The 25,284-nt window shown below is 46.0% G+C and overlaps 1 protein-coding gene across 2 annotated transcripts in view; it reads left to right on the forward strand.

Moving 5' to 3' along the window:
• Positions 1-664: 664 nt before the first annotated feature.
• Positions 665-25,284, forward strand: part of LOC311310094 (steroid hormone receptor ERR2-like) — a gene marked incomplete at both ends in the record, with an annotated part of 37,400 nt that continues 12,780 nt past the window's right edge. Inside the window, 3 exons of one of the 2 annotated variants that reach the window (XM_084439498.1) lie at positions 665-714; positions 13,906-14,321; positions 17,420-17,536. In XM_084439498.1, the coding sequence (XP_084295624.1) occupies positions 665-714; positions 13,906-14,321; positions 17,420-17,536 (583 nt within the window). Of the gene's footprint in view, positions 715-13,905; positions 14,322-17,419; positions 17,543-25,284 lie in introns of those variants that run through there. The other variant, XM_084439499.1, reaches the window with a different exon arrangement.

Consider the following 25,284-nt stretch of genomic DNA (forward strand, 5'->3'; position numbering starts at 1 on the left):
TTTAACTGTGTGTACTTCACAGAATTCCCTTGTGAATGACAGGGCCCTGACTGGACATCTGTTGGCCCCTCCCCGTATTGCCGCCTGGCAACCCCCTTGGCTGCTGGAAGTCCGGCCCCCTCGGAGCCAGCCAACGGGAGCTGCTCCACATCCATCAAGCCCCCCCTAGTCTTAAAGAGCCCCTGCCTCTGATATGGAGACAGTCAATCCTCTCACTGACTCGCTCAGTCTCAGTGCGCTCTGACCACTGCTACCCTCACTATCCATTTCTCTCTCTCTCTCTCTTTCTCTCGCTCCTTCCTCTTCTATCCTTTTCTTCTTCAGCTGTTCCTACCCTTTCTTTCCCGCTATAATCTCTCTAGTCTTCCTTTCCTCTTTCTCTCTTTCTTTTCTATATATCGCAGCATATCTACACACATACACATATACACACACACACACACACACACATCCTGACGTACCTGTGCACACTGGAGTGTGTTAGGTGGAGCCAGAGGTATTTTGTGGTGGGGAGGGAACAGGGTCGGAGGGGAGACTGCTCCTACAGTAGGAAGGTGTTCACCTGAACAGCGTTTTTGGTGAGGGTGATGTGGAGACTTGGGAACTGACTCTTTCCACCGGCTCTTTCCTCGTTTCCAACACCTGGAATGCTTTACCTGGACTGATGGATGTTTCTGAACTGTGTATCCAGGACCCTCTCTGCTATCACAACCAGTAGGTGCATCTATTTTCTGTCTATTCTTCTTCTTCTTCTTCTTCTTCTTCTTCTTCTTCTTCTTCTTCTTCTTCTTCTTCTTCTTCTTTGTCTTCTTCTTCTTCTTCTTCTTCACCCTATATCTCTTTTTCACCCTATATCTTTTTTTCACCCTATATCTCTTTCCCTATCCTCTCTCCTAAGCGTGCTTCTTGTGTATTTCTTTTCTTCACATCATTGGCCCTTTTGGCATGATGGCTTTTGATCACTTGAGTTTCCCCTAATCCCTGTGTTTGTGTTTGGTCTAACTTGTTCTCAGATCTTGTTTGTGGCACACACACTGTAACCGATACTATTGTTTACAACAATCTTCAGTTGATGACGCTTCAGAGTTCAGCTCCATTATTAAAATGTAATCCAAATAATTACAGAATCTCTAAACTCAGTAATACTGAAGTAATGCTGTTTCTTAAAAAGAAATAACCTGCCTCACTTCCATAATGTGTTCGAAAATTGCTTAGACGTGGGAGGAAATCATCAAAGCGTATAGGTGAAGTGTATTTAAAAACACATTTTACTCCTCCACAAAATATCCTGAGCTGTTAGTGCCGACACAGAGCTTCTGTCATACCTCACACATCATCTTGATCTCAATCACAATAGCAGAATGGGAAGTCAGGGTTCAGGGTTTGAGCAGAGCCTTACCTTGGCAGAGGCAGGGGTACCCCAGGGGGCCCTGGAGGCGATCACCGCCACGGTACTCTGCATTAGGAACCAGGGCTCAGCCTGAGCCGCTGGGAACATCAAGCACCAGATTAATGAGAATGATAGCCAGACCATCGCTTGCAGCGGTGTTTTAATAGGGGTCTGGTCAAACGAAGCCATGTAGAGTCCTAAGTGTGTTAGTGCGTGTGTGTGTGTATGTGTGTGTGTGTGTGTGTGTGTGTGTGTGTGAGAGAGAGAGAGAGAGAGAGAGAGAGAGAGAGAGAGAGAGAGAGAGAGAAAGTGCATGTGTGTGAGCGAGAGTGAGAGAGCAAGTGTGTATTGGGAAATTAGTTTCTGTAGCATGAGTGTGCATGTGCGCTATGATCACCTTAGTCGTACAAAAAAAAAAAAGAAAGAATGAAACTCAGTTGTTAAGTGTTTGGGATACATTTCACTGGCTGAGTTTAAGATGACTATTTTTGTGGTCTGAACTTTGACAAAGTGAGAGTTAGTTACTGAACATGTAGAGTTCATTTTGAAATCACATGGAGAGTATTATACTCTTTGGACCCCTTCAAATTATTTTAAGATATCTTGAATTGACAGGGATAGAGGCTCTGTTATATCAATATCCATGAGAACAATAATGATGACCAAATAAATGCATCTGTTGTTATACCAAAGAAATTTGCAGGCGACCAATATGCCTGCATATTCTCACAACGTTTTAAGACATGTCCAATGAAAATAGACTACAATTCTTAGACTAGAACTGCTTTTGGTTCTTACCTATTAAAAACCCTTGCGTGTCCAGAGGAAAGCCCTTTCTTTTAACCCATTATGTCTTCAGTAGGAGAACCGTCGATGTAGCCTAATCCTCTTTATGTTAAACTCCAGATAGGATTGGAGAGGTTTTAACTTCTTGGCACTTTTCAGAGAGACTTTGGCTAAGAGTGTCTCAACTCAATGAATCACACTTACAGAAGGTATCTAGAAAGACACACACACACACACACACACACACACACACACACACACACACACACACACACACACACACAACTGTGAATCACATTCCTCCCTGGGACCTAATTTTAGATAATCCACATCAATCAGCATAGGAGATTTTTTATGGTGTGTTCATGAAAAAATGGACATAAGAAACATTTAAATTAGATGGAGAAAAATGAAGATGCCATTTCTTTAAGCTAACTACAATTTCTAAACTGTAAAAAAAAAGAAAAAGAAATCCTGTACATGCATTTAGTACATTTTGAAAATGTAACAATCATAAACCATGTCTGTCATTCTGTTATATTTTACAGTATATTCTAACAGAAAAGAGCAATCTTGAATGTGTTCATGAAAGTAGTTTAGTGATTGTTAAAAAATAGCAGTCATTTTGATGTGGGTTTCTAAAGTACCAATGTCTGCTTTTATTAAAATAAAATAAAAATAGTAATAAATAAAAATTATGCATTTCAATTTAACAGGTATAGCGTAAGGACTCTTTTAACGACCCTGTAAGGGCACCTGTCCAACATCAGTGTTCTTAGACTTTGCTCATTTTAACAGGACAAAAGTCTTGTAAAAGAGTTTATTATCCATGAATGTAATTAGCATCTATTTGTTTTGTTAACGTTTGAACACAGTGTTTCTGAGCGTATACAGTATATACAGAATGTTAAACAGTGCATTGGCTGGTTACATAGGCTACTTTCTGGTTAGGCAGAAATTGAACAATTTTTCAACTAATTGGTGGTAAGATGGTTATTTTATATTAAATTAGAAAATTATTTTTTTCAACAATACCTGTGCATTCTTTTTTTAAAGAAGAAAACTTTACCTAATTATTAGTGCCAGAAAGTGTAATAGATAAATGCATTTACAATAACTGCATTGTGATTACTGACATTGTAACTGTCACCCACCTTGTGGCTTGTTACTCAACAAAGCTGTAAAACAACATGAGACAAATATGAATTTAACGACTGTAGATCTTATTTACATGAGAGCCCTACCGTTTGTGTCTGCAATGAGGTCACCCTGTGGCAAGTATGCGTGTGTGTGTGTGTGTTTGTGTGTGTGTGTGTGTGTGTGTGTGTGTGTGTGTGTTTGTGTGCGCGTGTGTGTGTGTGTGTGTGGGGGGGGTTTATTGGACGAATGATTGATGGATGGGGCATAGTGTTGAGTTTGTCCATGCTTATCATGGGACAGCTTAATCCTTATGTCCCTGCGTGTCGTGGAAGCTTTAGGTATGTCCGTGCTGCAAAGTCATCTCACATAGCATTACCACAAATACCGATTATTGACTTAACCTGTTTAGACTGTACTGACTGACCAATCACCATGCTCCGTTTATCCCACAAGCCTTAACTATCATCGCTACTAAAAGATTGATCAAAATCCCCTGGTGGCAATATAGTTGTGTGTCAGATCAAGTAATCTCCATTTCCTCTTTCGTTTGTAACCTTACTAATTTTAGAAAGTGGGTACAGAACCCCCTCACCCCCATCCCCAACACACACACACACACACACACATATATGCCACAGAGCAGACACATGCGGTTGGTCTCAGGTGGAAAGAGTCTCCAAGTCTCCACATCAGTCTCACCAAAAATGTTGTCCCAGCGAGCACCTTCCTACAGTCTCAGAGCGTCAGTAGAATATTTACATACACATTTATACGTCGTTATGTTGTTATACTTCTTATACAGTTCATATTGGCTCAGCCTGTGTGTGTGTGTGTCTCTCCTGGGCGGGTGTGAGCCTGGGTTTTAGTGGGGCCGCTCCTGTGGTCTTCTGCAGAGGGATGAGGTCATCTTAGGTGAACCTGCTTCTCAGAATACCCCTCACCCTGACCCCAAGAACACCAACACGTTAGCCTGGGTGGGGCTAGACGTTGACTGCCTCTAATACCCACCTCACAGGACACACTCTGACAGGGGATAAAGGATGTAATACACACACACACACGCACGCACGCACACACACACACACACACACACACACACACACACATACACACACACACACACACGCAAGCACATGCACACACGCACACACATACACACTTGAGAAGATCCATCCATTTACAATTACGATTTTAGAAGCTTGTCAGGTTTATCATTTGTCATACTGTGATCAGGATTTGGGAGCATGGGGGTCAAAATAAAAATGAATTTTGGAACATTTGAAGGTATTTCATGTCTTGGCTTTACAAACGGTTTGTAATTACTGTTGCAGTCATTAAGTGAGCCATGTCACAATTTCCCGTCTTATGTAAAGTTAATGGACAATTATGTTTTCTCAATGTGAATATACTGTACTGAAGTGCATATCTATAACAGGTCTCTCATGCACAATGTTACTTCCACCTCTATATATACCCACACATGTATACCCACTTCTTTAACCACCACTAATGTAAAAACGGTAACATTTCTGCAATTTAGCCATTAGAATACCCACGTCTTTAATCACCACACCCCTGCAGTGTACCTCATAACTGGGACTGTGATTATCTGACGTATTCCTGTCATGATTTCGCTAGATGTCCTGGACAGTCTGGTGCCTGTCTCCTTTAATATGGGACACTGTGTGGTACAGTATATATATATATATGCGTGGTTTACTGTACTCTATAACTTACCTCCAGAGCCTGGAGCTTTTTAGTTTTAGTTGTATATATTGTACAGCACTTTGGTGCAACTTCGGTTGATTTTAAACGTGCTTTATAAATAAAGTTGACCTTGAGCTTGACCTTGACCTTTTTGTTACAGTCACCAGGCTTGTTTGTCACACTGTACCTGCTACACTGTACGTCCAAACGGACCCACTCAGAGTCTCTGTACTTTACCCAGCAAACATCCTGGAATGCACACACACACATACATGCACACACGCACACACACACACGCACACACACACGCACACACACACACACGCACGCACACACACACACACACACACAGACACACACACACACGCACACACACGCACACACACACACACACACACACACACACACACTCACAAACACTGCAGCACATTTTGACCTATAACATTTAGACACCATATCAAACAGCCTTAAAACGATATTATGGAGCACCTGACCTTGTCCTTTAAAAGAATCCAGTGATTGCTGCCAGGCGGCCCGTCTGGCCCGCAAACGATTCATCAGTAAAAACACGGCGCCGCTGATAAATTCACCTGTCTTCTCATCACAAAATCTGCCTGCCTACATTTCCCTGACTTTTTTATTCTGAAAAAGAAAGCAATAGGGGGAAATTTCCATGACAGGCGTAACCAAAACTGAGGGAAATTTGTGATTTTATGGTCTTCGCAGCGAATCACAATCGCCTACATCATACGATTCTGCTTTCCCCTGTTCAGGGTGGGGCTCTTGGGCAGTGAGCGTTTCTCAGCTCAGAGAACTGGCATGTCCTACTGAATGTGGGAGGGAAGTAGCCCACTGAGCAAAGACACGTCTAAAAGACGTCTTTTAGCCTGAATTTTAGAATGAATGTTTTTTTTTTAACGTTCAGATATTGGACCCGTTTTGCAGGTCCACAGACGTCTTAGAGGGGTCCAAGCCAGACGTTTGAATATTGAGGGGTCCAGCAGACCAATGGGGTTCTGGACCGACGGACGTTATTAAGACATAATCTGAACGTCTCCCTGACGTTGCGTGTTTGCTGGGAGGTTAGCTTAGATGCCTTGTTTGTTGTTCCAGGGGCATGATCTTGCTAAATAGTTGAAAAACTTGCCGACAAAATGCTAAAGGAAAGGAAAGCAAGCTAACTGGATAAAGTTAACCAGGAAGAAGGGGGTTAATGTGATAGACTACATTTTCCAGCTAAACCTGGTCCTCCATATATTACTACAGTAAATGTTTTGTGTGCAATGTGTCAGAACAGAGTCACAAACAAGAGAACAGGAACAGACTTTTTAAAATTAATTTAGAGAGGCAGAGCAGGGAAGAGTGCTACAGGAAGAGTGCTACAGGCAGGTGATAAGTCTACAGGTGAGTGAGTGAGTGAGTGAGTGAGTGAGTGAGTGAGTGAGTGAGTGAGTGAGTGAGTGAGTGAGTGAGTGAGTGAGTGAGTGAGTGAGTGAGTGAGTGAGTGAGTGAGTGAGTGAGTGAGTGAGTGAGTGAGTGAGCACAACCGAGTTGACAAGGTTAAACTCACTCCTCAGTATAAATATCGCCCACCTGCACCATAGAAGAGCTAGCGTTTCGGTGGCGTAACTGGTAGTGGTGTTTATGACAGGTGCTCATGTGTGAACGCAGATCAGACGGCCTGGGTGGGATGCCAGGGTGGGCAAGTAGCAGGAGGAAGTGATTCTGACAGACACAGATAGTTAAGATAGTTAAGAAAGCAGCAAGGTCTCTCTCTCTCTCTCTCTCTCTCTCTCTCTCTCCCTCTCTCTCCCTCTCTCTCTCTCTCTCTCTCTCTCTCTGTCTTTCCCCCTAGGATATCAGTGTGCATTTAGTAGGGAAGGGTACAATAAAACCTCAGCAAAAGATATACCTTGACACATTTATTACAATATAAACAAAATTTACAAACTATGAAAAAAAAAAACACAAAAAGTGTCACTATAACAAATGAGACAGAACATGAACATCACTACACTATTACACTGTAACTACTCATTCTTACCTGATTTAGATCTGAGCCTAAGTCCACAAGCGAAAGTGAACGGGCAAGTTTTGTTTTAATTTGTGTATCTGCCCAGTGATTCGAATCTGCTCCAATATTTAATGGTTTCTAAGTTGGTCCACATTACACCCCTCCACCAAGTTTTGTGAAAATTGGTCTGGTAGTTTTTGCATAATCCTGCTAAAGAACCAACCAACCAACACATGTGACTGATAATATATCCTACAGTCTATTTGGCCTTAATTAAAATGCATATTTTGCAGAGGGAGTGAAAGACTTTGTAAATTCTCTTTTTGACCGGAGGTGCTCTGGGGGGGTGTGCCTGAGAGGAGCTGGAGGAGTGGTGGAGGGGGGGGAGGGTCCTTAAGGATGGAGTCTGCCTTCCTTTTTACTGCCTGACTAGAAAGATCTGAAAGTAGGGTTTGAGTGATGCTGTGATTTTGGTTGCATGCTTGATTATTCTAGAAGTTTCTTTTCTTGTTTTTTTTTTCTTGCTTTTCACTATAAGGAAGCTGTAGCAGAATGCAGTGCTGACTGCGAGCACTGGTTCAATGAGTGACCGGTGTACTGCTGTTAAAATGTCCTGTCTGACATTATAGCGTTTCAACCTTCTAAGGAACATGGGCGTTTAGGAGAACCCATCTGCATGTTCTGTGAAGGACGGGTCGATCTCAGCGCCCGGTGGTTTAAAGATCTCAACCTGTTCCACCACCCACTGCTCTTTGTTCTTACGGATGTTCAGTTCCAGGAAGCCCTCCTGGACCCAGAGGACCATGGGGTCCACATACGATCCCTCCCGCGTGTGGACAGGGAGCGCTCGACTGTCCAGCGAGCCACCGAGGCCATGTCATCAACATGCTTCAAAAGCGAGAGGCATTGCTGTTGCAGGCGATTGCGTTCATTTTGTTTGGCGTATATGGAGAGGATGGGTGACGAGAAACCCAATGAAGTGGCCCCAACTCATCTACTATTCCTGAAATAAGCCATTTGTTATTCGTTTTAGATAAGCGTACCTTAATTAGGCAAAGAGTAAATTACCAATACAATACGATGTTATGCATGATTATATCTCATATTAGTGCTGTACTTTAGGGCTGTTTATATTTGTACCCATGCAGAAAGCCCAGCTGCTTTCCAGGGACAGAGCTTTAGACTAGAATTAAGAGCGAAATATGAATGAACATAAAGATGTACATACACCCTAACTGGAATAATATCTGTGTCGAGTTTTGCTTCAATTTGTATAACCATTCTGCAGAATAACAAACTTGGCAAATGAACTTGAAATCCATATCTTACTGTAGATTAAACAATCCATGCATCCAGAACTGTTTTGACAAATCATATGCATTATTAAAAATCTAAATAATTAATTCATCTATATGGCATCCCTAACATAAACCCCTATATGTAACATGAGTTTGTCCACCTCACCCCTATGTGAAATGGATCCAGCTCAGATAGATTGTGTTGTGCTAAAGTTCAGGGTTAATACTGGAAACAGCAGTAATATAAGAGCTCAAATTCAATACCACAATCAATAGGAGATGGTATTAAATACATTAGTTGCATGCTTGTTGTAATTTTTGAGTTTCCCTGCCAGTGATTTAGAATGAGGGGAGCATATTGTGATATGTTGCCAGTATACAGGAACACATTTTCCTCTCGTAGGCCTAGTATGCAGTAGTACTTCTCTTTGACTTGACATTATGACATAACATTTCTGGAAGCTTCTGAAACCGTAGTCGTATTTTGTTGTTTTCCAGTCCTGTTACAATCTCTCTTGAACCAAACATTTGTTGGCATCCCAACACGTTGTTTGTAATATGTGACATTGTCGATGAAGAGTCCAGCGTCACCCTTGACAAATGACGCAGAGCGTTGGCCAATTTTCTTCTTTTTTCTCGCGCTGCTACAGTATGATTCACCCCATCCTCTCACAGCTCAGCTCGACTAATCTGGTCTCACCGATGACCAGCACCCTCACATGATAGGTTCCGCTGCCGTATCTGAGCCAGAGATGAAGAAGAAACCAGATATCTTTGCCATAAGGGAATGATACTTGGTGGGGGTGGGGTTTAAATAACAGCAGCCTCTGCGGAGAGACCCACACTTCAGGGTTTACTGATGGATGGAGAGAGACCAAAACCTCAGAGTTTACTGATGGATGGAGAGAGACCAAAACCTCAGAGTTTACTGATGGATGGAGAGAGCAGCTGGTGGGAAAGTACTGGTTCTGCTGTGCTCCCAGTCGCCAAGCGACATGTTTATTAATGAGGCCGGCTGCTAGTACAGTAACGCGTGTGGTGTGTGTGTGTGTGAGTGTGTGTGTGTGTGTGGTGTGTGTGTGTGTGTGTGTGTGTGTGTGTGTGTGTGTGTGTGTGTGTGTGTGGTGTGTGTGTGTGGCGTGTGTGTGTGTGTGTGTGTGTGTGTGTGTGTGTGTGTGTGTGTGGCGTGTGTGTGTGTGTGCGTGTGTGTGTGTGTGTGTGTACTGTATGTGCGTGTGCGTGCATGACAGTATTGGTGGAGAAATAACTTCATTACGGGTCACGACCCCCCTCTTGATGTTGATATCCTTTAGGCACACTGTCAAGGACTTTGAATTCATCAGGGTGTGAGTGGACTGCTGTCTGTGGACCGCATTCAATCCAAGCCTACATCCAGGTTTCGCGGGGGTAAAATAAGACCAGGCTTCAGACACCGGCAGGATGTTCGAGTTGAAGAATTTAAATAATGGAGTTGGATTTGGTTTATTGGTCAAATGGAAGGAACACATTACATCTGACTATGGAAAGAGGGTTATTGTCTATAATTTAATAGTCCTACTACAACATAAAACATTGTGAAGATAATCCTTCTTTATCACGCTCATTTGCATCATGTCAATTGACCGGAGTGCTTATTGTACAGTATCTGTTTGATCCTTACTTGATATTCAGTCCATGCCCTAATGTCATTAGGCAAATGTAAAGTTGTGTCGTTTACACATTTGAGGGGGGGAAAAAGGGAAAGCCAATTTGCACAAGACCGGAGCTCCTCTGTGATCATCAGCGTGCGTTGTTACTATGGAGAACGCACCCCTCTGAAGGTTATGTTTCCAGGCAGTAATTGAAATGCTAAATAACGTTAGGATCGATGGTCATCTCTGTTTATTTATGAAATCAATATGGTAACTGTCCCTCACCAGTCCCTCTCTGATTCCAAATGACGGCTTAAGTCATTACTGCTTTTTTCTTTTCTATTCTCCTTCACTTGTTTTTTTAAAAGGCAGTTAGGGGTGTGTTTGACTTTGCTGCGAGAGCAATTTCACAGAGGGGGTTGATGTGTATGTAGATGGGGGTTGATATTCCAGGTAAGGAGACATCATCCATGTGGGAAATCTATGCAATCTCTCCTTGTGGCAATGACATTGGAAGGACCAGATGCTGGAAGTGCTGTGTGTGTGTGCGTGTGTGTGTGTGTGTGTGTGTGTGTGTGTGTGTGTGTGTACGTGCGCGTGTCTGTGTGTGCCTGCGAGTGTGTGTGTGTGAGTGAGTGAGTGAGAGAGATAGAGGGAGAGAGGGAGAGAACACTATTCAATTATGGCCACTATTTTGAATCAGTATTGTTATAAATAAATAAATATATATTAAAAACGTGGTGTTCTCACACTAATAGCAAACAACAAATTGGACTACCCAGGTGTGATTTTTAGAAGTGCTATGATTAGAAAAAAATGTCACGTTAGGAGCCAGGTGTGTGTTTCTCATTGAGTCAGCAGCCTACAGGAAACACATACCAACACCTTAAAACTTACTGTAGAAAGGTGTGCAAAACCAACAATTGAGTAACAGTAAGGCCTGTATCACTTCCTTTTATTTAATTATTTTTCTTAATCTTTGGATTAATCATTGATCAAATCATCCTAATCAATTTCACAGTCACTAGTTATCACTAGTACACCAGCCTATGAGATATTTAAACGTTGAAAAATACGAACATCGTTCTGCGGCTTTGTTTACGGGTGTAACGTGCCAGTGTTGGCATGCGGTCACTGTCGCTAACACAACTGAACTTCTTTGTCCAATACTGTAAAATAGAAATGTCCATCCATCCATCGTCATCCACTTATCCGGGGTCGGGTTGTGGGATAGAATAAAATAGAAATGTAACTTTCATTATTCCCTCCATACATTTCCCTCCGGTTCCAGTGAAGCTGTGTTACTGATGAACAGTATCTGTATAACAGGAAGTGTCCTCAGTTTAAAGCTGATAGAGTTTGCCCCCCCAAAACAACAGTCTATCATAGAAAGATTAATGAACTAATTTCATGCATGGCTCCTTGCCTGTTTTTCTGCACTTCATGTTTGAATGTGTGTTGGGTGTTGTGATACGAGCTTAACCCTTAACAATAACATTTCCCTCGGTGGATTTTAACCCTTCATGTGTGACAAGGCTTCATGTCCACATCAGGGTTTGTTAAAATGTGCTTTCGTTAGATTATGAGTCATTTTTAGAATGGGGGTATTTTGCTTTGGTTAGTAGTGAGCCTGGAAAATGTATTAAATGGTTTAGCGAGGAAAGATTCAGGATTTATGCAGGGGGATATGCAACACTGCCAGGGTGAGCAAGCACACACAAACACACACACACTCTCCGTCTCTCATACAAACACACACAGACACACACGTACAAATCCCTAGCTGTGGCATTTGCTCACTGAACGCAAAACAGCAGACACTGATACATACTGGAGGGTTGTGGCATTTTAGACCGTGTCCATGAGCTTTTTTTTTTTTTTGCCACGATTCTGGAAGGCTCACTGTGAAAAGGGTAGCGCCCTGCTCTGTATGCAACACGACATGGACGCCGTCGTCCTTCACCGGGGTGGACAGAGCCCCGCTCGGCCATGTGGCGCCCGAAGCGGGATTGCTCTGAGACGGACCTAAGACACAGGGCGGAACGGCGAAAACCGGTGACCTTCATGTCAATTCGATGAGTCGTGCCAGCTCAGTTTGTACCGGTTTTCTGCGTGGGGGAGCAAGCCCCTCCCCACACTTGAACACCAGGGCGGGGTAAAGTGCAGTGGTGGGCGGGGCTTGGGGGGGCGCGGTATAGAACGGAACTCCTGGACAACCGTACGAGATGTCCACCTTGGAATGCGCTGTACCGTTTTGGGAGAGAGAGGGGATGGTTTGGTTGGTGGGGTGGGAGTGGGAAGGGGGGTAGGGCGCAAATTATGAAACTGAAGCTATTTCTGTCTACTAGAATTGGTCGTGCTCATGCCATTATTTCATTCCAACAGATTTGAAGGGGACCATTAGAAATTTCCATTAAATGTAACAAAAAAACATCTCCCAAGTGTTTCTTTGTGCTAAGTGAGGAATGAACTACTTTTTACATATGCCACAATGTACAATTCTATAGGGAATCCCTCTATTGGAATGATGTATTAACCACTAGATTGCCTGCAATCTCCCATCTCCCTCCAGTAGAAAAATAGACCCTCACAATTGAGTAGGTACTAATAGATTACCAACTGGTTTTAACTTGACTTCGTTTTCTTAACCATTATCTCTGAATCAAACAGAGACAGAATGTAGTGTATCTCTCTAGTATCTAAAACTGTTAACAGTCCAATCTGATTAAAAATGCATAAGAAATGTCTGGACTGTGAGAGGAGGGTTTATTTTTTCATGCACCGTCTGGAACAGGAAGGAAGGAGTGCTTCGGTCGATAGATCTCTACCCAGGGGTGATGGCTATCTCCTCCAGCAGTTAAAAGAGAGGGCTCATATTGTCTAGGCTTGGATGACTTCATATATGTACTGTATACATACACACGTGCATAGGGATTGACGTAATAGTATTGAAGCTAAATTCAAGCCCTTTGCTGGAGTCTGAGGGCCTCCATTGATAAGAGCCACACGCTGCCCCCCCACCCCCCCCCCTCTCCCTGCCCCGAACGCTCATCTCCACTGTAACCCAGCACCGTCCACGGGAGAACCAGGACTATCGATCTCGTCACATATTACTCATGATCTTGCATATACTGAGAGCAACACCTGTTCGTCCATTAAACGCTTTTGCGAGTTCATCTGTTCATTGCTCATTTGTTAATTCACTCATTCTTTGTACGACTACTGTTCCCATGCCGATGAGATGCCGTCCCACCCGAAAGCTGACTTTTTAAAATATTCACATGCACAAAGTAAATGACTCTTTCTTCTTTAGGGGAGGGAAACGATCTCAGTTTACTAACACTTCTGTCCAAAGCTTTACGTTATGTCAGTCTGTCAGTGTGAGGAAATGGCTCATTTGAAATGTTCAATTATACTCCTCCACACGCTGTTACACACCCCTGTGATCACATCGGACCCTGAATAGTGTAAAAATATTTACAAATATAAAAACTTTATTTTTATTTAGAAGATTAATTATTTTCCCGTTACTGTTTCACTAGTGATGCTATTAGTTACTATTAAGTCAGTAACTTGTAAGTAACAACTAGAAGCAGAATTCTTGGTCTCTGTGTTGCCTCCTTTAAAACACATTTATTTGATCACAGGAACAAAAACCTTTGCTTCTTTTTTATGGCCATTATCCTCAATAAATCACGCCACCAGATTCCTGCATGTGTCCCCTTCCCCCTCCTCGCTGAGATCTGCCCCTCCCTGAATCTCCTCAGGAATGAAAGAGAGATCTTGAGGACGAGCTCCTCACATCCTTTTTAAGATTACTTACCGTAGGACTTGAGTCCTTTCCAATTAAATGCTAACTCACTTGTTGTGTGTAACTGACATAATGTAATACAACATTTTGAATGCTAACTGACTGTGACTTTGCCCCGTGTTTTCCAGGCTACTACCCAGAATGCCCTCTGAGGACCGCCACCTGTCCTCCAGCTGCGGCTCCTACATCAAAACCGAACCCTCCAGCCCCTCCTCCTCGCTGGTCGACACCGTCAGCCACCCCAGCCCCAGCGCCAACTCCGACGCCAGCGGCGGCTACGTCAACGGCACCGGCGGACGCTCGCACGCCCTCGACTCCCCGCCCATGTTCAACCCGGGGATGCTGGGAGGGGGCGGAGCCTGTCTCCGGCGCTACGAGGAGTGCTCGGGCGGCATGGTCGACGACTCGCCAATCAAGTGCGAGTACATGCTCAACGCCATCCCCAAGAGGCTGTGTCTGGTGTGCGGCGACGTCGCTTCGGGCTACCACTACGGCGTGGCGTCCTGCGAGGCGTGCAAAGCATTTTTCAAAAGGACGATACAAGGTACTTCTATTTCCTGTACCTCCTTTCACCAGTATGACCTTCTAATAGTTCCCCATCATGAGCAACAGTGAGGCAGTATTTCTGTCTAATCTGTTGTATTTTTATGCTATTACGTCTTTTAGTTATATTGTATCTTTCCACTATTACCGCACTGGTGTGAGTTTCTGATAAGGATAAATCTAAATTCAATCAAGCAAATTAAAAATAAAAACCCAAAATCTAAGATTTTTTTTTTACAATGTATCTTATTATCAACGTACATCAAAAATATTTTCAACAAATTACATGATTTATATGAACATATTTTAACAAACGTGACCCCAAACTTTGAGATATAACAAGAAACCCATATTACACAGTGAGGTGAAACCAGCTCTCTGGGTGGCATGCGTGCGCTGATGCCCGTTCCATTCCCAGGGGACTAATACCATGCGCTGATTACGAGTGTCTAGTGAGGGCATTAGGCCTAGACTCTAAATCTGATGGGCATTATGTTTGCTGTGTTTGCGTCTGAGTTGCCCTGTTGGCTCCCACTTTGCTGTGTATGTAATGTTCTAGAATAATCTGTCAAACAGAGATAATAGCTCAGAAATTGAGATGTGAAATTGTGTGCTTATCCTCAGCCTTTCTGACTAAAACTGAACGGAGATAATCTATCCATTCTAAGGAAGAGTAGTATAACAATACATTATTTTAATAAAAGGTTTAGCAATATAATGATGTGGAATATGTAAGACAATTGAATTTCTGTCGGAATTAGAAATATCCCGGCATTATATATACAATCCATGATTTCATAATTTACTGTTCATTTCTATGATATGTTGTTAGTCCCAGACACACAGTAATAATCTCAAAGACAAAAGGTGCTTGATTAGGGGCGGACGGCGAGAGGAGCACACGATGGACATCCAGGCGTGGTTCTCAGACGGGGATTTGCGTTATCCGTCCACTAATCCCCCGTTTCCTTCCGTGTTCTCCTTCGTGGAGGACGGAACCTTGTAATGGACCTAATCTGTCCGTCACTCTGGCCGAGCACCGGGAGCATTCAGTCAATAACAATCAGCGTTTGGGGCAAGTGTAATTAAGAACCAGGCTTTTCATTGGGAGAAAGTCAGCGAGAGGGGAGATCGTGGGTGGGGGGGTGCGGGCGGGGGGGGGGTTCTTGCCCCTCCAGGGATGGAGACTGAGGCCAATTAGGAGCTCAGGCACGTGTCGTTGGGGGCAATAACAGAGGAAGGGGACAGGAAAGAGAGAAGTCCTCTAAAGCAGAGAGTGGGACAAACGAGGGGCACTCGTGGGAAGGAGGAGGCCCGTTAATGGAATGGTAATCAGGAAGTGAGGGGGTCCTGGCCTCGCAATGGAGGGGGACAAGGAGAGGGCCAGCCTGAGTGGAGATGGGAGGGGAGATAATAGCATAGCATAATAATATATCAAAATTTAGAGGGAAAATAGGAGAGGTTAAAGAAGGATGTTAGAGCAAGACGTCCTCGTAGGGGACAGAGGCTGCAGAAAACATCCTGACAATCCAGGTTGGATTTCATATAATTATCAGGTGTGTTCATTTGTATTTTCATTTATAATGTCTATTGTTCTAGTGGAGGTATTAGATTATATTGCATTGTGGTCTTTCAATTAATCGTCCAATTAATTTCAATTTTAATCCAGAGGTTCTATCTGGCTCTAAAGGTGTTAGATTTTTGGTCCTGAATTTACTATACATGTCTCCTCCTATCAAAGTCAGACAGGAACAGAGAGATTTAGAAAGCCCTCGTAGTCTTTTCAAGCCCTGCTTAACTGACTCGTTCTCCCTCTGCTTAGACCTCTCTTAACAAACTCTGTCGGCAATCTCTGCCAACCACCTGGCATGATGCCACCGCCCCCATGCTGTGCACGTGACCTCAATGCCACCCTTGATGCCAGGGATCCTGACAAATGTTGGCACCTTCTCCTTGACCAACTGGGGGGCACGGGCAGAAGTGCTTTATATGGCACCTGGGTTGCTGTTTTTAGGTACCATTAATACATCTGTGGCGTTGGGGGAAATTGCTTAAAACGCTCAATCAAAGGTTGTGGACTTTGTAGACTTTTGTCATTGATTCTCTGAGGTCACGTCAACTTTTCAGGAGTACATTACGAGTTCTACCGGAACTCGCAGGGACTGGGGGAAAAAGAGATTCATCCTTTTGTTACATTGAAGTAGATATATCTGCTTTTCTGGCTGTTTTTTTTTTGGGGGGGTGGGGAGGGGGGGGGACGCTATGATTATGTTGCAACGGAATTATTTTCCATCGTGAGCCAAGATCTGTCGAGACAGATTTGAATAATGCATCATGTCTTTGGGACATAATACCGGGCGTTAGTTTTGCACCAATCACAGCAGGGTCTGAGCGTGTCGAAGAACATCGCGTAGTGTTCCGTTGTGTGTCCGTGTCCTGGTCGTCCCTCTGAAGGAAGGAGGCTTAACCATCATCCTTTAGGAGGCGAAGGAGGGGGTGGATGAGGTCGTTTTGAGCCTAGCTGAGAGCACCTCCTGCATTAATGAAGCTAATTTATCTGAATGTGAAATGGAGGCGGGACGCTGAGGGCGGGGACATGCTTTTTACATGTCCCATCAAAACGCCACTTTACCCTCCTCTCCTTCAGGAATGTCACTCGAGGTCACCTTGGGGGTGTAGAGTGTGTGTGTGTGTGTGTGTGTGTGTGTGTGTGTGTGTGTGTGTGTGTGCGTGTGTGTGTGTGTGTGTGCGTGTGTGTGTGTGTGTGTGTGTGCGTGTGTGTGTGTCTGTGTGTGCGTGCAAGTGAATGGGTGTGTGTGTGTGTGTGTCTGTGTGTGCGTTCAAGTGAATGGGTGTGTGTGTGTGTGTGTGCGTTCCAGTGAATGTATGTGTGTGTGTGTGTGTGCTTTCAAGTGAATGGGTGTGTGTACTGTATGCATGCAGATGGAAATCACTCACCAAATATTTACCCATCATTCTAAGCATTGCGCAATAATTATCACCCCCATTAACCCTCATCCTAGGGACTTTCTGATGCACCGTGTATGTTAAATATGTTGGTCTTATAAGGTTTATATTTGTGGTATGTATTTACTGCAGGGAATATCGAATACAGCTGTCCGGCCACCAACGAGTGTGAGATCACCAAGAGAAGACGCAAGTCCTGCCAGGCCTGCCGCTTCATGAAGTGTCTCAAAGTGGGCATGCTCAAGGAGGGTGAGTGTCCGTCTCTCTGGTTGTTGCTCGTTCTGCTTCAGTAGTACTCAAGTACTCAAACTGTGAAGGGACTTGGCTGGACTGGACTCTGTATCGGACCGAGGCCTTGAAAAGAATTGAGTTATTGGCCGATGATGTCGTCATAAAGATTGTCCAGAAAACAGTGTTTAATGTAGAACTCGAACCTTACTATCTCTTACATACTGTCGTGGTTCTGTGTCTCATCTATGACATCATCGCCGGACCGTCCTATCCGGTGTAGCCCCTCGGCTCCCCCGCGCCCGTCAGCTCTAACCGCCGGCGCCCGTCAAAAATCAAGAAACGAACCTCGTCGGTTCTCTAACGTCGGACGCGGGCTTCGAAGGTGATGCAACAGCTGCAGCGGAGCCGCTGTCATTAATTACAACCGATTCATTTCCTCGCTAACGGAAGCCGGCGGAGACGAGCCGCAGGACGGCGATGGGCGATGAGATAAGACAGCCCGGCTGCAGACGAAAGGGAGACACTGTTGTGACATCATCCCCAGTGCTTACCTCTTCACCACAGCCCTCTCGGAGCCCAGCGCCGCCGGGCAGGAAATGTGCTGAGTTGGGTCGATGGCCCCGGGGCCCGTCTCTCTCTGAGATAGAAGAAGTGTAACAGTACTCTTGAAAAGCACGGGCCCATCCCCTGAGGGTTCGCTCCTCTGGGTCCTGTCTCTCTTTCTCTCTCGCGCTCGCTCTTTCTCTCTCTCTGCCTCTCTCTCTCTCTCTTTCTCTATCTCTGCCTCTCACTCTCTCTCTCGCTCTTTCTCGCTCTCTCTCCCTCTCTCTCCCTCTCTCTCCCTCTTTCGTTCATTCTTTCTTTCTTTCTTTCTTTCTTTCTTTCTTTCTTTCTTTCTTTCTTTCTTTCTTTCTTTCTTTCTTTCTTTCTTTCTTTCTTCCTCTTTCTCTCTCTCTCTCCCTCTCTATCTCTCCCTCTCTCTCTCCCTCTCTCTCCCTCTTTCGTTCATTCTTTCTTTCTTTCTTTCTTTCTTTCTTTCTTTCTTTTTCTTTCTTTCTTTCTTCCTCTTTCCTTCTCTCTCTCTCCCTCTCTATCTCTGCCTCTCTCTGTCTCCCTTTTTCGTTCTTTCTTTCTTTCTCTCTCTCTCGTACTCCCTTCCTCCCTCCCGGTATATTGATCTGCTAAATGCTTTCCGAACATCCCATCGCACTTCCTGCATGTGTTGTGTTTCTTCCTCGGTGAGGGGGCCGCATGGAATTCCTTGGGGAAATCTAGCCAATGGCGGATCAGGTGGATTCTTTTTTTTGTGGTTTGCTGGAACTGTTCTGAGTTTTATGCTCAGATTCGTTTTTTTCCCCCCATTTTTTTTCTGCGTGTGATTTTTTAAGCTCGTACAAACAAGCTGGTACGGGTGGTTCATCCCAGCTTAATAAACTGAAAGGTTCATGTTATTTCCCTATTGTAATACAGTAGAGCCTGCAGGTGTAGCCGTCACTCAAAGGGGTGTGAAGGAAAAATAAGCATGCCGAAACCTTTAGATACACTGTGTCTGTGACTGAGTCGGCCAGCAGCTAACTGGAATCTAGTTAGCTGGGAAAGAGTGTGTGTCGGGTTCGAGGCCTCCACCAATATACTGTAACTCACCTTTAACGGCATGGCTGTCTGCTATTGTCCCGTTGTAACCGTCCTATTTATAAACCCCCTCTCCGATGGCCGCCGTCTCCCCCCACCCCCGGTCTGATGTCTCCATCCATCCCCAGAAACGGGTCCCGCTGCTTCGTCCCCGGGGCCAAAATAAACAAGGTTGCCGCAGAAATAAAGCTCAAACTATTAGCGCGTACTTAAGAGGAGAATTGCCTGCGGTATTTGTCTGCGGCAGGTGACGCTAAGCCACCGACGCGAGCGATCGGGAGCGCTGAGGGAATTTGACACTTCTGCCCGGGCTCGCTCGGCGGGCGTGCCGCCGCGGCCGCCGGAGGGAGGTCCGGAGCCCTAGGTGGTTCTCTGAAAATGACGCCATTCAATCAAGAGGAAAGAGGACATTTGATCTCAATGCGGATACTGCATTGTGGCCTTACAGGCCGGTGGGGCCTTTGATCGCGGTAGAGAGGGGACACGAATGTCCCCCGGCTCATGTAATGAGATCACCGTAGGGTAAGATACACAATGTAGTCATGGAAATAGAAATAGTCACATGGTGAAAGATGATTACAGGTGTCGGGTTTGGACCAATAAGAGTCAAGAGGGATGATAACTAGAAATCAACAGGCTCAAGCAGACAATGTTCCTTGGAAGTGCGCCCACAACAAATGAGGCAATACACTGTATCTGATTAAGAAGATAATGAAACTGAATTATAGCGCTAATTGTAAGACCTCTCATTAGGGCTTGATAACACCTTCTTACTAAATGATTTTGGGTGATATTTTCCCCTCTGTGACATAAACATCTCTCCCTGTGCGCAACGCAAGCTGGCGTGTCCCCATGAGAGACAAGCTGGCGTGTTCCCATGAGAGACAAGCTGGCGTGTCCCCATGCCGGGAGAACTTACGAGAGCGGATATCAGTGTTTCTAAATGTATTTAATATTTCCACCGGGAGCTTAAATAAGCCCCTTCTCCACATGGGATCGTGATTTATAAAGCGCCAGCTGCCGAGGTCTGTCTAGCGTTGGTGACGCCACCGCCCCTCCGCCAACCGCTAGCCACCAACTACCCTTGTCGCTCCGCAAAGGTGGCGCCATCAATGCATTCTGGGAAACCGTCCTGGCAGGTTTGAGCATGGGGAGAAGGGGAAGCATTCAGCCAGGGGGGGTCATGAGGGAACGGGGGGGGGGGAGGGGGGGCGGCGGCAGGCACGCACCAATCCTCCGGGATCGTGATAAAAGCTAATCTAAATCGGTAAACAAAATTTAGTAAATTGACGAGGTGGATGACAACTGCATCTCCAGTCTCCTTAATGCAAGGTCAGGTGTTTGTGTATGTGCGCGCTGTGTGTGTGTGTGTGTGTGGATGTGTGCTGCTTTATACGAGTGTGTGCTTTTGTGTCTGTCGTGCGTGAGGGCAAAATCAATGAGGACAATGGAGGGCATTGAGGAGGACGGGTTTCTTTGCAATCCGGGCTTCTTGTCTGCTGGCAGAAGCACCGACAGGGACACGGTGAGGTGGACACGAGGAGTCGGGGACAGGAGGGGTCTGTGAGGACAGGAGGAGGAGGAGTCTGTGAGGACAGGAGGAGTTGGTGGGGACAGGAGGAGTCGGGGACAGGAGGAGTCTCAGAGGACAGGAGGAGTCGGGGACAGGAGGAGTCTGTGAGGACAGGAGGAGTCTGTGGGGACAGGAGGAGTCTGGGGACAGGAGGAGGAGGAGTCTGTAGGGACAGGAGGAGTGGGGGAGAGGAGGAGTCTGTGAGGACAGGAGGAGTCTGTGAGGACAGGAGGAGTGGGGGACAGGAGGAGTCTGTGAGGACAGGAGGAGTCTGAGAGGACAGGAGGAGTCTGTGAGGACAGGAGGAGGAGGAGTCTGGGAGGACAGGAGGAGTCTCAGAGGACAGGAGGAGTCTCAGAGGACAGGAGGAGTCGGGGACAGGAGGAGTCTGTGAGGACAGGAGGAGTCTGTGGGGACAGGAGGAGTCTGGGGACAGGAGGAGGAGGAGTCTGTAGGGACAGGAGGAGTCTGTGAGGACAGGAGGAGTCTGTGAGGACATGAGGAGTCTGAGAGGACAGGAGGAGTCTGTGAGGACAGGAGGAGTGGGGGACAGGAGGAGTCGGGGACAGGAGGAGTCTGAGAGGACAGGAGGAGTGGGGGACAGGAGGAGTCTGTGAGGACAGGGCTTCATCACTGGCCCCTTACAGAGGAGTTCAGTCTGTTGAAAGATCCAATGGAAAAACCCTCTCAGAATAATAACTTCAAGTAGGCGTCGGTTGACATTACTGTACCTGCACTCAGTGCTAAAACTCACAATGGCTGCCTTAGTCACAGTCTAATCAAAGTATCTTATACAATAGATGTTATTGTTTACTAGGATGAATTTAGCATCTTAGAAAAGCATGACAACATTTCAAACGTCGCGTCAAATGAGCTAAGTTGTCTAATTACCAAAACATTATAATAGCTTGATGGCCTGCAAATATGTGCATAAAAAGAGTACGACTAGAAACATAGTTTACTGTGTGAGTAACCCACTTATTTTATCACTTTTATACGCTGATAGTAATCATTGCGTGTGAAGTATTCACAGCAACTTTTGCTAAGTGGACAATTTCTTCACTTCACATTTTTCTAAAATACTAGTGCTCTCTAATTAGCTTGCTAACATAGCCTTCATTTATCCCATTCTATATAGTGTATGTAGGCCACCGGTACAGATTTTCCGACACTACTTTAATGTAATGGATGAGTGGAAGCGTCTAGACTATTTTGGCGCCCTACAGCAGTCTGCCCAACCACAGATAGGAATCGGCAGGCTAGTCGCACTATAGGCCTACTTTCTCCTGCCGCATGCACAAAAGATTAGTAAGGCAATATCCCATGTCGGGGGGCTATCAGGCCATCTTCTGATTAACAGACCTGGGTCAGAATCAAAATGGTGAGATTACATCATCAAAATAAATATGCCGTAAAGATGCTTTAGTAGGCCTATGTTGTGCATGACATAGTGCTAATGGTATTTTATTTGTTCTTTTTTTCGTTTAAGTTTTTATTTCCACTTTGTTGATTATATGTATCTTTTTCTTCTACGCATGTCATATAAAAACAGCTGCTAGTTAAATGATGGTTTTTGTAGGCTACTACTGTAGGTGAAAAAGAGCTAATGAGCTAAATGAGCTAACAGTTTCTAGCAGGATCCTACTCACAACGGCACATCCTGAAAGTGAGGACATGCAGCCTCTTTTGCACTTTAGTAATTTGTCTCTCATAGTTTCCAGTCGTGCCTCGCAGCCAACGCATGTGTGCGGCCTTGTGAACCTTTAGAGGTGTTCAATGCCCGTGTGGTTCCCGAATCCCGAGCCCACCCAGAGAGCCCGGTTTGGCTGCTCACTGCCTGACAGCAGGTGATAGATCAGACGCGGTGGCTAGCTACCGCGTGTTCCTCTGAAGGAGAGGATTAGACGAGGTGTTGACCCCCTTTACACCACCCTTGCCCACACACACGTACACACACACAAACACACCCTCCTGCTTACACACACACACACACAGGTCCATGTACACACACCCCAGCGGGTGTATCACATCTGACGAGTGACAGCCAAGGGACCCTGAGGGACAAGCTCTCAGCTCACACACACACACACACACACACACACACACACACACACACACACACACACACAGTTTGAACACCACACATCCACCGTGGATATCACATGCCATGCAAACACACAGGGGAGTCCAAATCGACCCAGTCAGCTCCTGCCGCGCAGATGTTTCTGGTTACCACGGCTGCGGTCGAGTGGGGCCCGTAACACACGATGACGCCCCCCCCCCGGACCCCCACCCCCCCCCCCACCCCCCAGACACGGCAGCTCAGACTCGGAAGGAGTGTAAAACGCGATAAGAGGCGGGTGTCAGTGCGTTGTGGGAGAAATAGCTCAGGCTTTTTGTCTCTGACGGGGTAAGCAGGTGGGCAGCCATCTTGTCCCCCCCCCCACTGCAATGCTGTCACATGCTTACAGTGATCAGTAGGCGCGCAGAGTTAGTAGCCCTCAGAAGTGCCGGTGGAGAGGCAAGGACCCCTTCTGCTCTGAAAGAGGAGCTATCATGCGTACCAACTGATTTTTTTTCCCAGCTAAAAAAGGGTCCTCCTAATCTCCCTTTGGCACTGACGGCCATCCCGCCCATTCTGACACGTTCACTAGAAAGAAGCACACCCCCTCTGACAGGTGAGGGGCCGAAAATAGTGACCCCCGCACACACACACACACACGCACGCACACACACACAGGACGGACACATCCTGGCTGCGATACAAAGGAAAACAGGCGCTTTGCAAGGAATGCACTTCAGGTTAGTGAGGGGTCGATATGGTTATTGAATGAAAAGGGAAGCCAGGGGTCAGGTGACCCTAAAGATTGTTCTATGCAAACATCACTCCGCACACACACGCACACACACACACACACGCTCAAAGAGGAGTGATGGACTGTCACCCAAGTGCGTCCACGTCCCAGACTGTCTTTCATAGCTGGCAGTAAAACACAGTCATGTGTATAATGTGCATAGATCACGGCCTGGGCTCATCCCGTACCTCGCCCCCCCCCCCTCTCTCCCCTCCCCCCTCCCCCTCCCCCATACACCACGTTCCAGTGAAACCACTTTTGGACGCTGTGTCTGTTAAGTACAGCGACGAATGCTGTCAAGACTATCCGAGCATACTGGACCAATCACAACGCCATGCCGAACTTGAATACACGGCGGCTTGATTGTATTGAGTTACCCCAGCTGTAATGCATTACGTTAGCTAGCCGCGAACGCGCGGTCTGAGGCGTGGGTCCGAGGTGTGGTGAGGTGTGGAATTCGTAAGGGAGGTCAGTGTCCAGTAGATACCCCACACACACACACACACACACACACACACACACACACCCCTCATCCAGCTGTCTTGTTGTGGTCAGATTCTCAGTACCAGAGAGTATCACATGCTCGGGGGCTAAGCCGCCGCCGGCCGGATCAGACGGCAGGTGGACCAATCGGGGAGAGTCCCGGTCCGCTGCCCTCCACGGGCTGACGGAGAGAGGGGGGGGGAGAAGGAGGCGGGGGCGGGGTGGGGGGGGGGGGACGGGGGAGGGAGGGGGCGGAGGGAGACGGGGACAAGGCCGGGACCCCGAAATGTTCCCTTGTTCTCGCTCTCCTTCTGGTTTCCTCACCCCTCCTCCCCCTTTTATCTCCCACCCCCCCGCCCACCCCCGCCCCTCGGCCCTCGCCCCCTGCCCCGCCCCCCCCCGCCCCTTGCCAGACTGTAAACTGAAACTGGTTAGCAGCACCAAGCTCTTAATTCCTGTCAGCATCTATTCATTATGGGCCAGTTGGGTGGACTTTACCAGTTCAAAAAGGCCCCACGGATCTTAGGATTCCCACGCCGGCTGTTTGGTCACTTGCTGTTTGACGCAGTTACATGACCCTGGGCTCATAATGGGGCAGCTGTGTGTGTGTATGCGCAGTATGTGTGTGTGCGTGTATGTGTGCGTGTGTGTGTGTATATATATATATATATATATATATGCATGCGGGATGCATGGGTGTGTTAGCGAGAGAGGTGTGTGTATAATGTGGTGCGTGTGTGTGTGTGCGTGCGCGCGCGTGTGTGCGTGCGCGTGTGTGTGTGTGTGTGTGTGCGTGCGTGTGCCTATGTGCTTGTGTGTGTCTGTGACAGGAGGTTGTCAGGGTCGCAGGGAGAGAGTAGTAATTGATGCCCTAACAAGTCTCTTGGTCTTGGGACGTGGGGATTTACACTTTCTGTATTCTTCCCATGAAATTAGTTAATTTGACACTTTCGGTGGTAGCAGATCCCCCTGCACAAAAGGACCTTAGGTAAATACCTACACAGTCATTTAACAAAGTAAATATCTTGAATACTCTAGGTAGTATTCCACTATAGACTTTCTAAATTAAACTCACTCTCAACAAAGACTAATGGGACAAACAGAGCTGAAAGTTCGTTTTCTTAAAACTCCAGCATCACAGTTGGATTAATTAAAAAACACATCCCTCCTTCAAAGGGAAGGAGAAGTCTATTTACAATCCTTATTGATTACTTAAGTCATAC

Source organism: Borostomias antarcticus (genome assembly GCF_949987555.1).
Source record: "Borostomias antarcticus genome assembly, chromosome: 6".
In the NCBI taxonomy this organism is placed as follows: Eukaryota; Metazoa; Chordata; class Actinopteri; order Stomiiformes; family Stomiidae; genus Borostomias; species Borostomias antarcticus.